The following is a 16,189-nucleotide window of genomic DNA, read 5'->3' as shown; positions in this document are numbered from 1 at the left end:
TGGGTGGTATGGAAAAACAACAAATAATCTACAAAGGGAATAATCCACAGATACATAATTCAGAGTTGACTTGATATCAGGTCCAAATCAACGACTAGAGAGAGTAAATTCTCTTTTCTTTGTAAAATATTAATTTTTGATAAATTGCATGCTTTTTAAAAATGCCAGGTTAAAAGTCATTTATTTAAGGTAAGTGTTTTCAGAATGAATAAAAATGAAAAGGCCAGGCGTGGTGGCTCATGCCTGTAATCCCAGCACTTTGGGAGCCCAAGGCAGGCAGATCACCTGAGGTGAGAAGTTTGAGACCAGCCTGGCCAACATGGTGAAACCCTGTCTCTACTAAAAATATAAAAATTAGCAGGGTGCAGTGGTGGGCGCCTATAATTCCAGCTACTCGGGAGTCTGAGGCAGGAGTATCACTTGAACCCAGGAGGCAGAGGTTGCACCAAGCCAAGATTGTGCCACTGCACTCTAGCCTGGGTGAGAAGAGCAAAACTCCATCTCAAAAAAGAAAAAAAAATTTTAAGAAATTACTAAAAGAAAATAATGTCTCATAATTGAACTAAATCATCTGCTCAATTTCACTAAAATTTCACTATATAATCCCAAAATGATCCTTTAGTATATTTTTTAAAATTAACTCCCTCATCTTGGAAGGAATTTTATAGGCATGAAATACTCACCTAAAAGTGCATTTTTCCCATTATCATCCGGTAGGAATCTCTTGTCAACAGCACAAACTAGGATGTGTTCAGGCAGATTGGGAGACTTGGCCCCCACCAGGAGGAATCCTGCTGGGATGTCAATTTGTTCCATACACAGTGATACCAAACGCAAATCCTTTCCTGCTTGACAAAAACCTAAAAACCAGTTTTAAAAAAAAGGACAAAGTGAAATGCTTAGTGAGATTATATCTCCTTATCATTTGTAGAGTAGATTTATTTGTGGGAATCACTATTAAAGCCCATATACTCCAACCAGAAGAAAAATCTATCAAGTGTGGCCCTCTGAACAAGCTGAAAAGACACTGAAAGGAAATATTTCCATCTGCTTCAGTCAAAAACTTTATATTTTCTGGTTCACAAGTGAGGCAATGATGAATACATAACAAACTCTGAAACCCATGTAATTTTTATGTACATGTAATACAATGATTTTACTTCCAATGCAAATTCACTTTCTAAATGGGGACAATGTCATAATAGAGATACTTTTTTCTTCACAGAGGAAGAGACTGAAGCTCAGAATTTGGAGACTCCTAGATGAACAGGCCAGAGCTGTTAGAGCATTTCGCTTTTTACCATGACTTGACATGACACAACAAGATGCAATAAAATCTTACATAACCCCTTTGTATATCACAATGTATTATATGAATTCATCAGTTCACGATTTATTAAACAAACATTTACAACAGATACTGTCCTAGACCAGGAGATATACAAATGAACAAAATATATCTTCTTCCAAGAACTTACATTGTAGTCAATTGGAATGTACAAGGAACCAAGAATCACAAAGATAGTGTTACAGGGGATGGCTACAGTTCTGCTGCAAATCTTCTGGGGAATGATTCTGTCTGTACTCTAATCATATGACTCCCCCAGGGAGTTGTGACACTACAAATTGATGTGGAACTAGCACCTGATCCAGCTGGCCCACTTTGATAGACCAACTTTCTGGCCATAGCTGATTGGTCCAACGGTGGACACCTGATATAAGGCCCATCTGGTTCAGACCCTAGGAAATCTGAACATGGAGGCAGGTAGAGCATGGCTCAGTTTGCTCTGTGGCAGCCCTCTTCCTTGACCTGGGAGGGAACTCCATCAGCACAGGGAAGAGGCTGAAAGATTGTTCTGGCAATATTTGGATCCCTGGGTCTGCTGTATCTACCCTTCCCATGATTTGGCCATGAAACCTTTTGCTTTGGAATTCTTTCAATAATTTCTTCATTTTCCTAAGCCACTTGGGTTTCTGTCATTTAAAACCAAGAGAGACTGAATAAAAGTATGACAAATGCTGTTTCAGGCCAGGCACAGTGGTTCACACCTGAAATCCCAGCACTTTGGGAGGCCAAGGTGGATGGATCACCTGAAGTTGGGAGTTTGAGATGAGCCTGGCCAACATGGTGAAACCACATCTCTATTAAAAATAAAAAAAAAGGCATGGTGGTGCATGCCTGTAATCCCAGCTCTCAGGGAGGCTGAGGCAGGAATATCGCTTGAACCTGGGAGGCGGAGGTTGCAGTGAGCCGAGGTCATGCCACTGCACTCCACCCTAGGCAACAGTATGACTTGCTCTCAAAAACAGAAAATAAAATGCTATTTTATAAAATGCTATTTCAGAAAATTTTGGAAGCAAGGAGGACACCTATCTCTCCATACACAAACCCAAGGAGAGCACCATTATCACTGCTAAATACAAAGTAGAGAAAAACCATGCTAGATTCTCCTAGCATCAATTCATGTTATGATTTTAACCAAGTGTCAACAGATAATTGAATGCCATCAGTTCCTGGTATGAGAATTAAAAAAAAAAAAAAAAAATCATCAAAACAGTGGATGAGGCCAGATGCAGTGGCTCACACTTGTAATCCCAGCACTTTGGGAGGCCAAGGAGGGCAGATTGTTTGAGTCCAGGAGTTCTAGACCAGTTTGGGCAACATGGCGAAACCCCATCTCTACAAAAAAATTAGTCAGGCCTGGTGGTGAGCGCTTATAGTCCCAGCTACTGGGGAGGTTGAGATGGGAGGATCCCTTAAGCCAAGGAGGCAGAGGTTACAGTGAGCCAAGATTATGCCACTGCACTCCAGCCTGGGCGACAGAGCAAGACCCTGTATAAATTTTTCTTAAAGAAAAAAAACTGGGGGCTGGGCGTGGTGGCTCAAGCCTGTAATCCCAGCACTTTGGGAGGCCGAGGCGGGTGGATCACGAGGTCAAGAGATCGAGACCATCCTGGTCAGTTTGGTGAAACCCCGTCTCTACTAAAAATGCAAAAAATTAGCTGGGCATGGTGGCGCGTGCCTGTAATCCCAGCTACTCAGGAGGCTGAGGCAGGAGAATTGCCTGAACCCAGGAGGCAGAGGTTGCGGTGAGCCGAGATCACGCCATTGCACTCCAGCCTGGGTAACAAGAGCGAAACTCCATCTCAAAAAAAAAAAAAAAAGAAAAAGAAAAAAAATTACAATTTGAATTTTAAAAAATGGATGAAGCTGTGGGGTATATTAAATTTACCATATTGTTTTGGTTGTCAAACATCAAAAGCAAGCCTAATAGAACTCGGAGAAGTCAACAGAAGAAAGAATAAAATGATAAAGAATACAGGGTCAATCATTTGAAGCTTATAGATCCCTCTTTAAGATTAACAAGTCAATTTAAACTCTAAAAGTCAATTTAACTCTAAAAGTTCTTGAATTAAGAAAAAAATATAAAAACTTATGAATTCTTTAGCAATTTTAAATGAATCTTCATTTGTTCAAGATATCATCTATATTTATTTAGAAAATAGTCATTAAACATGTGGGTCATATTACTTAGTTTACAAACATTTTTTGGAGCCTATGGGTACCTGGAATCCTTTGGAAAAAAGAAAAAAAACATCTGCTGTGCCTAACCCTGATAAGAAACAGGACTCACAGGTTTGGAAGCTGGGAATTGATGATGATGACGATGACGATGATGATGGCAGCTAAAACTTATGGAGCACTTGCCATAGCCAGGCACAGTGCTACTATATAGACTATCTTATTTAATCCTCTCAATGCTTAAGACAGGTACTATCTCCTTTACATAGACAGAGAAACTGAGGTTCATAAAGGTTAGGAAACTTGTCCAAGATTACATAATAAGTTCAGTAATGCTCGGTGATGTAAGAAAGAAGAAGTCTGCCACAGTGAAAACAAACAAAAAGCATACTATTGAATGTAGCAAAAGAGAAGCTAAGAACAATTACTACATTGCTCAAACGATGAGGGGTGAACACAGACTTCTTCATCAAATTCTAAAATATGAAATTTAGGAGTCATATTAAAGTACTGAAAGAAACACTAATTTATTTTAATCAAAGGAGTTACTAATTTGCATATAGACAGTAAACATAGATTTACAGACATCAATTTAGTTCATGGTTGTCCTATTAAAGGAAAGCAGGATGCAGGCCAGGCCTGGTGGCTCACGCCTGTAATCTCAGCACTTTGGGAGGCCAAGGAGGGAAGATCACCTGAGGTCTGAAGTTAGAGACCAGCCTGGCCAACATGGTAACTCTGTCTCTACTAAAAATATAAAAATTAGCCAGGCATGGTGGCACATGCCTATAATCCCAGCTACTTGGAAGGCTGAGATAGGAGAATGGTTTAAACCTGGGAGCCAGAGGTTACAGTGAGCCAAGATCGTGCCATTGCACCATAGCCAGGGTAAGAAAAGCAAAACTATGTCTCAAAAAAAAAAAGGAGACTGGGTACAGTGACTCACGCCTATAATCCCAGCACTTTGGGAGGCCAAGGCGGGTGGATCACGAGGTCAAGAGATCAAGACCATCCTGGTCAATGAGGTGAAACCCCATCTCTACTAAAAATACAAAAATTAGCTGGGCATAGTGGTGCACGCCTGTAGTCCCAGCTACTTGGGAAGCTGAGGCAGGAGAATTGCTTGAACCCAGAAGGCGGAGGTTGCGGTGAGCCGAGATCATGCCATTGCACTCCAGTCTGGGTAACAACAGTGAAACTCCGTCTCAAAAAAAAAAAAAAAAAAAAAGGAAAGCAGGATGCCTGGGGAGCTGTCTCTGTCACCAAATAGTAGTAATGCAATATTTCTGCAATACTGACTCACTCTATATTAGAAAAAGTAAACCAGATGGAACCACGCATCTGTATCAATTTGCAAATTATGTTATGTGGAACCTCAAGATCATCTAATTCGGCATTTTTCAGTAAGTGGTAAATTCCCAGGGATTCATTAAAAAAAGTTCCAAGATACTTGGGAATAAATGAAAGTTAAATAGGTATCACTATCAATTTCTAAAAATGAATCAATAGTCTAAATATCCTACTTTTAAAACAGGTGTTCTAAGGGCCTTTCATTTAACACACATAGGTTAATAGAAACCAGCTGACTTATATGTGTGGTTTTGCCTGTCATACAAGTTCAAATTGTTTTCATTTTCAGTCATATGTATTGACCTATTGCTTAATTTGTACACATAACAGGCTGTTGGTTAAAGATGGGAAACTCAGAAAACTTTCTGTGTTAATAATACAGAAAGAGTAATTTTATAAATGTGCCTAATTTGCTTTTGGGGGGAGCATATTTTCAGGGAAACTATAATCTATTTTTAAAAGCTCTTTACTAGATACAAAAGTTAAATTCATTCCCCACACTCACTCAACAACTTAAAAGATTTTATATAAGGCGAGGCATGGTGGCTCATGCCTGTAATCCCAGCACTTTGGGAGGTGGAGGCAGACAAGTCATGAGGTCAAGAAATGGAGACCATCTTGGCGAACATGGTGAAACCCCATCTGTACTAAAAATACAAAAATTAGCTGGGCGTGGTGGCGCATGCTTGTAGTCCCAGCCACTCAGGAGGCTGAGGCAGGAGAATCGCTTAAACCAGGGAGGCGGAGGTTGCAGTGAGCCAAGATCATGCTACTACTGCACTCCAGCCTGGCAACAGAGCAAGACTCCTGTAGCTTACTGTAACTTTTTAACTTTATAACCATCTCAAAAGAAAAAGATTGTATATAAAATGAATCAATATGTTTTTCCAGGACACCAAAAAACAAGTGCTAAAAAGGTAAAATTTAGTGACTATAATCCAATTTGGCTTTTCATACATGAGGAAGAAAACACTACCTCTTTCAACTCTATAGGCAATTACCTACAAACAGCAGCCTAAAACTGTTCCATGACATAGAGCAAAAATTATAAAAATTAGCCAAGTTTGGTGGTAGGTGCCTGTAATCTCAGCTACTTGGGAGGCTGAGGCAGGAGAATCACTTGAACCTGGGAGGCGGAGTGAGCAGAGATTATGCCACAGCACTCTAGCCTGGGTGAGAGAGAGACTTCATCTCAAAAACAAACAAACAAAAAAACACCTGTCTGATTCATATACAGTCATTCATCACTTAACCACATGGATGCATTCTAAGACATGATATTGTTGTGTGTACATCACAGAATGTACTTTCACACACCCAGATGGTAGAGCCTCTTGCCCCTAAGTCTACAAACCTGGATAGCATGCTATTGTACTCATTACTCAATATAGGCGGTTGTAACAAGATGGTTAAGTATTTTCAGAAAAGGCACAGTGAAAACACGATACAAGAGATAAAAATGACACACTGTATAGGGCACTTACCATGAACAGAGCTTGCAGGATTAGAAGTTGCTCTGGGTGAGTCAGTGAGTGAGTAATGAGTGAATGTGAAGACCTAGGACATTAGTATACACTTTATAAACACTGTATCCTTAGCCAACACTAAATTTACTAAAATTTTTTCTTTCTTCAATATAAATTAACCTTAGCTTACCTTAACTTTTTAACTTTATAACCTTTTTAACTTTTAAAAACCTTTTTGACTCATAATAACACTTAAAACACAAACATATTGTACAGCTGTATAAGAAAGTTTTCTTTCTTATGTCTTTATTCTATAAGGCTTTTTTGTATTGAAACTTTTTTTTTTTTACTTTTTAAACTTTTTTGTTAAAAACTAAGGTACAAACACACACATTAGCCTAGGCCTACAAAGGGTAAGGATCGTCAAGATCACTGTCTTCCACCTCCACGTCTTGTCTCACTGGAAGGTCTTCAGGGCAATAACATGCTTGGGGTTGTTATCTCCTATGACAATAATGCCATCTTCTGGAATACCTCCTGAAGTACTTGACCAAGGCTGTTTTACAGTACATTTTGTTTTAATAAGTAGGAGTGCACTCTAAAATGACATGCATAGTCATTTATTTTTTAATTTTTTTTTTTAGACGGAGTCTTACTCTGTCGCCAGGCTGGAGTGGAGTTCAGTGGTGCGATCTCAGCTCACTGCAACCTCCACCTCCCAAGTTCAAGTGATTCTCCTGCCTCAGCCTCCTAGTCAGGACTACAGGCACGCAACAGCAAATTTTTGTATTTTTAGTAGAGATGGGGTTTCACCATGTTGGCCAGAATGGTCTCAATCTCTCAACCCCATAATCCACCTGCCTCAGCCTCCCGAAGTGCTGGGATTACAGGTGTGAGCCGCCACACCCGGCCCATAGTCGCTTATTACCTAGTATTATGTGTTACACCTAATTCTATGTGCTATACTTTTATATGACTGGTAGTGCAGATTTCTTTACATCAGCATCACCACAAACACATAAGTAATGCATTGCACTGTTTTAGGATGGCTACAATGTCATCAGGCAGCAGACATTTTTCAGCTTTGAAACCTATGGGACCAATGTAGTATATGCAGTCAGTCATTGACTGAAATGGTGTTATTTGGCGCATGACTGTATACTGTTTCACTTCCCTCTAGTCTGATGGAGAACTCCCCTATAAATTCTTCCTTGCCTATTTTTGCTGGGTCCTGTCACTTGACTTCCTGTGGCCTTTTCAGATTGACTTCTGAGCATCATTTGATACACTAGCCCCTGCCAGCCATTGACTGTGTTGGTATTCACCTATTTCATACTTGCTAATGAGTCCTTAAAATTGAAGTGTTGGCAAGCTGCAAAAGTAATCCATGCTCACAGTCTGACATTTCTGTTGTGATTTCTCAAGCAATGTATTGCAAAAGGGAGCCTAAGAGGGAAAAGTTACAATTTTGGTCTGGGTTAAAGAGGGATACAGTAGAGAAGGCACAGTTAGTGTGAAGAAGGCCTGAGGAAAGCAGGATTTTCTAGGGAAGACAGATTATTTCGGAGCAATTTCTGTGGCAAAATGAAAACCACACAGTCCAAACAAATAGTTTTTAGTACTACAATCTTTGAGGGTTTTCCCGCTTATGTTATGAGGACACCTAGAGGTCAAAAGCAATAATTATTAAACAATTACTATATTCTACAAGAGGTGTGTTTCTAGCTTCCTTCACAAAAAACATGTCAAGAGGTATCTGTGACAATGAATAGAGAAAATCTCCTATTTGATGCTAAAAAAAATTAAATCCACTCCATATGATGGGGATTTGTAAAAAGGGTTCAAGAACTGAGAGCTCCCAATGTCCAAAACTGAACAATTTGAGCAACAAAATTAGTATTGGATTATAAACATAAAGTAAATGTAGGCATTTATGGCTATAATGACATAAACAAATTACTGAATGCATCAGTAAATGGGAGAGAAGAGATGAATTCCCATGCAGATTTTCCAATAATTTACGTAGATAGTCTGCCCTCAAGGATGTGGAGTCTAACTCCCTGCTTCTTAAGCTTGAGCTGGGGATTCCTTCCACAGTATGCAGCGGAAGGAGAGTGGAGATGATACTCCCTCAGCCAGGTGACCAAGGTCAACAGCAATCAGTGATAAACCATGTTGACAGTATGTATCCTTGAAAGAATAATAAATATTTACCTCTGTGATATTCCTCCCCAGATCCTATAACCCCAATCGAATAAGGAGAAAAACATCGGATGAATTCTAATGGGGGGTTTCCTACCATATGCCTAATACTCCCCAAATTTGTCAAGGTCATCAAAAGCAAGGAAAGCCTGCTGAGTGCAGTAGCTCACACCTGTAATCACAGCACTTTAGGAGGCTGAGGCGGGCAGATCACCTGAGGTCCAGAGTTTGAGACCAGCCTGACCAACATGGAGAAACCCTGTCTCTATTACAAATACAAAATTAGCCAGGTATTGTAGTGCATGCCTGTAATCCCAGCTACTTGGGAAGGTGAGGCAGGAGAATTGATTGAACCCGGAAGGTAGAGATTGCGGTGAGCCGAGATCATGCCATTGCATTCCAGTCTGGGCAACAAGAGCGAAACTCTGTCTGAAGAAAAAACCAACCAACCAAACAAAAACAAGGAAAGTCTGAGAAACTGTCATAGCCAAAAGGCACCTAAGGAGACCTAACAATTAAACCTGATGTCATATCTTGGATGGGATACTGGAACAGAAAAAGGATATTAGGAAAAAACCAAGGAACTTGAACTGTGAACTTTAGTTGTTATTAAAATTAATAAAAATGTATTAGTATTGGCTCATTAATTGTAGCAAATGTCCTATACAAAGATTTAAAAATAGGACAAACTGAGTGGGGATATATAGAAACCGCACTATTTTCTTAACTTTCATAAATTTAAAGCTGTTCTTCAAAAATAAAATAAAATAGTTCTATTTTATCTTTTTACCATGTAGCTATTTGCCAACACAAGGCATACAGGCAATTTAATTAAGAACAGAATAGGAAAGAAAGAGACAGCAAGGCTGGGTCTAGGAACAGAGTCCAGAAGAAATCAATTCAAGGCCAAAAGCAGTCATTAAGTCAAGCAAAAGTTTATAAATTCAGTCTGTAGTTATTCTAGGAATAAGTTCACCTGCCAAGGGACTGGTCTTTTTCTGTAAAGTACATATCTATTTACTGTTTCCCTCAAATCCTCATTGCTTAGATTCAGATCAGCTAATGATAGACAAAATATATTGTCAAGGATCACTACGATAGTAAAAACAGTATGCAAAGAGAGATATTTAATTTAGCTTTTCCAGATGGAAAATAAGCTGTGTGCATCTGTAAAAAAGAGTGGACAGCTAAAAACAAAATCTATGAAATACTGTATCTCAATACTTATAGGATCCCACTATCCAGTGTGACAAGTAGTTCTATTTCCCACTACTAGAAATATGTCTGAGTACTAATCTAATAAATATCAGATATTAAATTTCTATTAAAACCTTAAACTAAATGAAAAACAAAAACAAAACCTTAGGACTCCCCAGCAGGGTAATTCCCTGAAGGACTGACAAGATCTTTCTTTCAGAGGGTATGAGAAGATCTGGTTAAGAGTACCCTAAGGAAGGATCTAAGCCTGTTTATGGTCTACAAGCAAAGAAACATAAGTTATTGATACAGGTATACAAATAATTTATTTGAAAAATCTGTTCTGAAATAATTTCATTTTCTGAAGATAACACTGAAATGTTGTCCTAAAACCAAGTCTCTTGCAGAGCGAATGATTTTAACTTTTTTTAAAGGAATAAGAGTAGACAGGTCTTCTTTATAAACTTCATCTGCATTTCCTTAAGAAAACAGCCGAAGATTTCACTTCACAGAAACAGATTTGCATTCTCTAATTATCTCCAACTTGAAGGTTACAGAGTAAACTAAAAGGGGGCAGGGAAAAGTTTACAGAAACAGCTATAAACACAAACTAAAGTAATCAAAGCAGTATTTGGAGGCCTAAAATTTGGTTGTCCTTTACCCCTCTGGACAATCAACTGCCTCCCAGCAGGGTAGAAACCTACACTATTCCAATAATTTACATAAGAAATTAGCAACCAAAATTTACATCTGAATGGCAAACCCCAGAGCCCATCAGGTGTTAAGTATTTGCTTATCTAAATTGCCTCTAAAAATAGCTTTACCTTTCTTTAAGCCTTAGGTAAACAGGGGATTTCCCACAAAGGGAAGGCAGTATGCTTAAATAAGTCCAGGCAGTAGAGTGCCCTATTTCATTGCCATTTTCATAAGGAAAATTTCAGAACTGTTCTCCCTTTGAGAAAGAAGGCTCTTAAAACTATCTTAGAATGAACCCAATTGAAAGGTGGCTCACACCTATAATCCCAACACTTTGGGAAGCCAAGACTGTTGGATCATGAGGTCAGGAGTTCAAGACCAGCTTGGCCAAGATGGTGAAACCCCGTCTCTACTAAAAATACAAAAATTAGTCAGGCATAGTGGCGGGCGCCTGTAATCCCAGCTACTCCAGAGACTGAAGCAGAGAATTGCTTGAACCTGGGAAGCGGAGGCTGCAGTGAGCTGAGATAGCGCCATTGCACCCCAGACTTGGTGACAAAGTGAGACTCTGCCTCAAAAAAAAAAAAAAAAAAGCACTACCTTCAAACTATAAACTACCAAATTAAGTAATAAACTTTTTGTTTTAAATGCCTTCCCTCGGGTTAATTCAAAGGGGAAAACAAACGATGGACATTAATTATAAGAATCAAAATTTGTAATCCCAGCACTTTGGGAGGCTGAGGCGGGGGATCACAAGGTCAAGAGATAGAGACCACCCCTGGCCAACATAGTGAAACTAAAAATACAAAAATTAGCTGGGTGTGGTCTACTTGGGAGGCTGAAGCAAGAGAATAGCTCTAGGAGGCAGAGGTTTGCAGTGAGCTGAGACTGCACCACTGCACTCCATCCTGCAGACAGGGCTAAAAAAGATAAAAGAAAAAAAAAAAACAAAAAAACGAAAGTAGCAGATACAGGAATCTAAGTGTAGGACTAGTGGTTTTGGATTGTCTTGGAATCTAAATCTTGAACTTGAGTGGGATGCTTAAAAAAAAATTGTACCTCCTTTACCTTTAAAATATTAGTACTCTTCCTATATACTTCTCATACTCTCCTGTTTTAAAGTTTAAGAAATACTGGCTATCTCTAGATCACTGAGTTTATATCTTGGTGGGTACTAAACAGCTTTCCATACCTGGTTATAAATAACACCAGTGGCAGATACCCTGCAAGGCAAACTTAAAACATACCCAGAGCACAGGAAAAATGGGAACCTCTCTCCCATTTTTTGGTATAAAATTAGATATTTGAAAATTATCTTCTAAAGCTTTTACTCTATGTAACACTCATGCATAACAAGATTCTCAATGGGAATCCAACATTTTAAGCACTATTTCATCTTCCAGTTACCTGATAAATGAGTTTACAGCCCAATTAAATAAAAGGCATGAAGATAGACATAAAGCAAGTAAGAAAAAACATAATGGTAGTCACCTCCCAAACCTCTACAGGCTTAAAGTCCTGAATTATGTCAATAATGAATAAATCCATATATATTATATTAAGTTTGGACAATCATAAGCAGAAGCAAATTCCTAAGGAATAATGTGCTATGGGCAGGACCACAGTACTAATTTCTAGAGCCCATCTTCAGTGAATTGGGCACTTATAAGCTACCAGGAGAATTATTCAGGTCTCCTTACCTCCTAGGTAGGGGATTTTGACTCCCTTACTGTTTATCACATTGTCCAAAACAAGAAAAGAAAAAAAAGTCAAGAGAAGATAAAATTCCCAAGCAGGGCTTTCTGGCTTTCCATTTTCTTTTTTTGTTTGTTTGTTTTGTTTTTTGAGATGGAGTTTCGCTTTTTGCCCAGGCTGGAGTGCAATGGTGCAGTCTTAGCTCACTGCAACCCCTACCTCCCGATTTCAAGTGATTCTCCCGCCTCAGCCTCCTGAGTATCTGGGATTACAGGTGCATGCCATCATGCCTGGCTAATTTTGTTGTTGTTGTTGTTTTTTAGTAGAGACAGGGTTTCACCATGTTGGCCAGGCTGGTCTTGAACACCTGACCTCAGGTGTTCCACCTGCCTCGGTCTCCCAAAGTGCTGGGATTACAGGCATGAGCCACCGTACCCAGCCGACTTTCCACATTTGAACCTCTAGTTTTTCTCCAATTATTTGCACTTCAAGCTTTGTAAGAGGAATGCTCTGGAAATTGTATCTCTTTTCTTCCCCTCCCATTTCCCGCACTCCAAAATTTTCATGCAGTGAAATCATCCCAGGTCCAAGTCATTCTGAGTATAAGAATAATACTCTAGTAATCTGGATAAAGTATTATTCATGAACTAATTAGGCTGGGATGGTCAGAAAATACAACACTAAACTATTAAAAAGAGGGAAGAGAGTGTAATTTAAGTTATGATATCACCAAAACCATGAAATACTGGAAATGCTTTACACTAGCATTTTCTTATAAAGTATGAAGCTTTGATGGAAGAGGAGGTTGACCCTAATAAATAAAAAGGGGCTATCAAAATATACACATTTTAATCCTCTAAAGAGAAATTTTTTACATTCATAATATTTATTTTTTTACTTATTTAATTTTATTTTTTTTGAAACAGACTCTGACTCTGTCACCCAGGCTGGACTGCAGTGGCATAATCTTGGCCCACTGCAACCTCGGCCTCCTTAGTTCAAGTGATTCTCTTGCCTCAGCCTCCTGAGTAGCTGGGACTACAGGCACCTGCCACCACACCCAGCTAATTTTTATATTTTTATTAGAGATGGGGTTTCACCATATTGGCCAGGCTGGTCTCAAACTCCTGGCCTTGTAAGCCACCTGCCTCAGCCTCCCAAATTGTTGGGATTACAGGCATGAGCCTCGTCACCTGGCCATATTTATGTGTATAAAATATTTTAATCCTCTGTATTTGATGAGTGTTCAAAATAAATGTAAAAGGTAAATACGAAACATCTAATCTTTCTGATTGTTTGCAGGGTAGGGGTGGAATAGAAAGAAGTAGAAGAGGGAACACTATAAAAGGTCCTAAAATAGTAGCATTCTTGCAGAAAGTTCTTGGAATACTGGAAAAGCCTTGACCTGGGTTTAGAATTGACTTTGCAAGAGACTATCTCAGTCTCTATCTATAAGATGAGATGATAACACTTGTCTATTTTTTTTTTGAGACAGGCTGGAGGGTAATGGCACAATCTCAGCTCACTGTAACCTCTGCCTCCTGGGTTCAAGCGATTCTCCTGCCTCATTCAGCCTCCTGAGTAGCTGGAATTAGTGGCATGTGCCACCATGCCTGGCTAATTTTTGTATTTTTAGTAGAGATGGGGTGTCATCATGTTGGTCAGGCTGGTCTTGAACTCCTGACCTCAGGTGATCTGCCCACTTCAACCTCCCAAAGTGCTGGGATTACAGGCATGAACCATTGTGCCCGGCCGGGATAATACTTGTCTTTCTTACAGACATCTGTTGGGAAGTGATGAGATAATGTGAGTGAGAACATAGTAATTCCTCATTCCTCTCCATACCATAATTACTAGTTTCCAGCCTTGAGCACCACATGTAATTAGAAATATGTCAGACAATATTAGAGAGAAAATAGTGAAAAGAAAACAACTGAAACCCACCATCTGTAGTGCAAGATCCTTCTGGGGCAGGTTTTTGTGAATAGGGAATTGGTGGGCTGTTTGAATCAGACATTTCTTCATCATCTTCATCATCTTCCATTTCATTAACTGTTAGACTGTTAGAAAAATCCAGACTCCCATTCTGAGTGTAGCGGTGTACCAAATCTTTGTCCAGATCCTCCACCTTGGGTTTGACATCTGGGTTAGCAAATAAATCGTAACAGATTTAATAAAAAGATGCTTATGGAAAAATGCACAGTTCTCAAAGACATATTTGAAGAAAAGAAGTCTAGCATTTTATTTCTTTCCTTTTTTTTTTGAGATGGAGTTTCACTATTGTTGCTCAGGCTGGAGTACAATAATGCCATCTTGGCTCACCGCAATCTCTGCCTATCGGGTTCAAGCGATTCTCCTGCCTCAGCCACCTGAGTAGCTGGGATTACAGGCATGTGCCACCACACCCTGCTAATTTTGTATTTTTAGTAGAGATGGGGTTTCTCCATGTTGGTCAGGCTGGTCTCAAACTCCCTACCTCAGGTGATCTGACCACCTCAGCCTCCCAAAGTGCTGGGATTACAGGTGTGAGCCACTGCGTTCAGTCGAAGTCTAGCATTTTCTAACATTTAGCCAATTTATCTCAGAGGTCCCAAGATTTGGAATCCTCACATCTAAAAGAAGAATCCCACTTTTTAAAAAAGGAGGCCAGAAATGTGTGTGATTGAGAAACTTACCTGCAGATGAGAAAGGATGCTGGTCAGGGTCCAGGTATAGCTGGGAAAAAATTGGCCGTGGTACCACACTACTACATCTGAGAGAGGCTTCTATGGAGTTGTGGAGAGCTTCCTCAAATCGAGCAGATTTCAGTTGCCCAGCATATGAATTCCCCATGATCTACACCTACCCACCCCCAAGAAAAAGAAGAAAGGATAAAATTGATATGGTTAGAGGTTATATGTCTCAAAGTACAGGTAGAATTAATATAAACTATGTTCATACATCTTAAGATGTGAACTATACGAACTACCCAGATATCTTAAGACAACTTATTTAAATTACTTGTTATCATATCATTTGTGCTTTTTGTCTCTACACCCAAACCCAACTCAAAAGGCCCCTTTAAGGAATCTTGTATCTATAACAGTAATAAATGCTTAAGTCAAGGCTCTCCAACTGGTAAATCAAGACTGACCTTCCAATCACGAATCCCAATCTGGTTAATGACGCAGCCACATCACCTTTATAGAAGGAGGCTACTATAATTCCCTAGAAATGTTATCAGTGGTTTCAGAATAAGAAATGAATTTTCTCTTTACAAAGATTTATGACTCCAGATGGGAGAAAAAGCCTCTCTTCTGGGAAAAAAATGAAAACTTTATGATTGCATATTTAACAAATTTCTGAAAGCAAGATTTGAGCCTTTTAAACTCAAAGAATTCATTTATGTATTACTAGTATTTGAAAAACACTGTTGTTTCTTTTGCTTCATCTGAAGTACAGTCTTATTTGGGACCCTTCAAAAAGTATATAGTAAAAAGCTTTGAAGCCATGACCTTTACTTCTCACCATTAATATTTATATAGCTATACTATAGTACTTGCTGGTTATAAAAATTTCCATATATAACAATACTAACTACAATTTACTGGGTGACAACTACTGGCTAGACTAATGATTCTCAAAGGGTCTTGGGGGTTGGGGTGGGGCCAAGACCCTACCCTTTCAATGGTCCATGAAGTCAAAACTTTTATTTTCTATTTTGTATTTCTTTGAGACACAGTCTCACTCTGTTGCCCAGGCTAGAGTGCAGTGGCACGATCCTGGCTCATTACAACCTCCACCTTCCAGGTTCAAGCAATTCTCTTCAGCCTCCCAAGTAGCTGGGACTACAGGTGCACAGAACCATACCTGGCTAATTTTTGTATTTTTAGTAGAGATACAGTTTCCCCATGTTGGCCAGGCTGGTCTCGAACTCCTGACCTCAAGTGATTCTATCTGCCTGGGCCTCCCAAAGTGCTGGGATTACAGGCATGAGCCAACGCACCCAGCCAAAACTATTTTCCAACTATTTAAAAAATTTATTTTTTGTTCAAAGCTGGTAGGTAAGGCTGTGGGAGCT

At 39.4% G+C, this 16,189-nt stretch overlaps 1 protein-coding gene across 25 annotated transcripts in view; it reads right to left on the bottom strand.

The window, feature by feature from the left end:
* The window catches only part of GREB1L (GREB1 like retinoic acid receptor coactivator), a 334,722-nt gene that overhangs the window by 127,469 nt on the left and 191,064 nt on the right, over nt 1–16,189 (bottom strand). For all 25 annotated transcript variants that reach the window (XM_054244041.2, XM_078347854.1, XM_078347858.1 and 22 more), the window contains 3 exons: nt 14,805–14,970; nt 14,074–14,271; nt 684–860 (listed from right to left, as the gene is read on the bottom strand). In XM_054244041.2, the coding sequence (XP_054100016.2) occupies nt 684–860; nt 14,074–14,271; nt 14,805–14,961 (532 nt within the window). In that variant the 5' untranslated portion in view covers nt 14,962–14,970. The remainder of the gene's footprint in view (nt 1–683; nt 861–14,073; nt 14,272–14,804; nt 14,971–16,189) is intronic.

This window comes from Callithrix jacchus, chromosome 13 (assembly GCF_049354715.1).
Source record: "Callithrix jacchus isolate 240 chromosome 13, calJac240_pri, whole genome shotgun sequence".
In the NCBI taxonomy this organism is placed as follows: Eukaryota; Metazoa; Chordata; class Mammalia; order Primates; family Cebidae; genus Callithrix; species Callithrix jacchus.
This window is presented reverse-complemented; position numbering and strand designations above follow the sequence as displayed.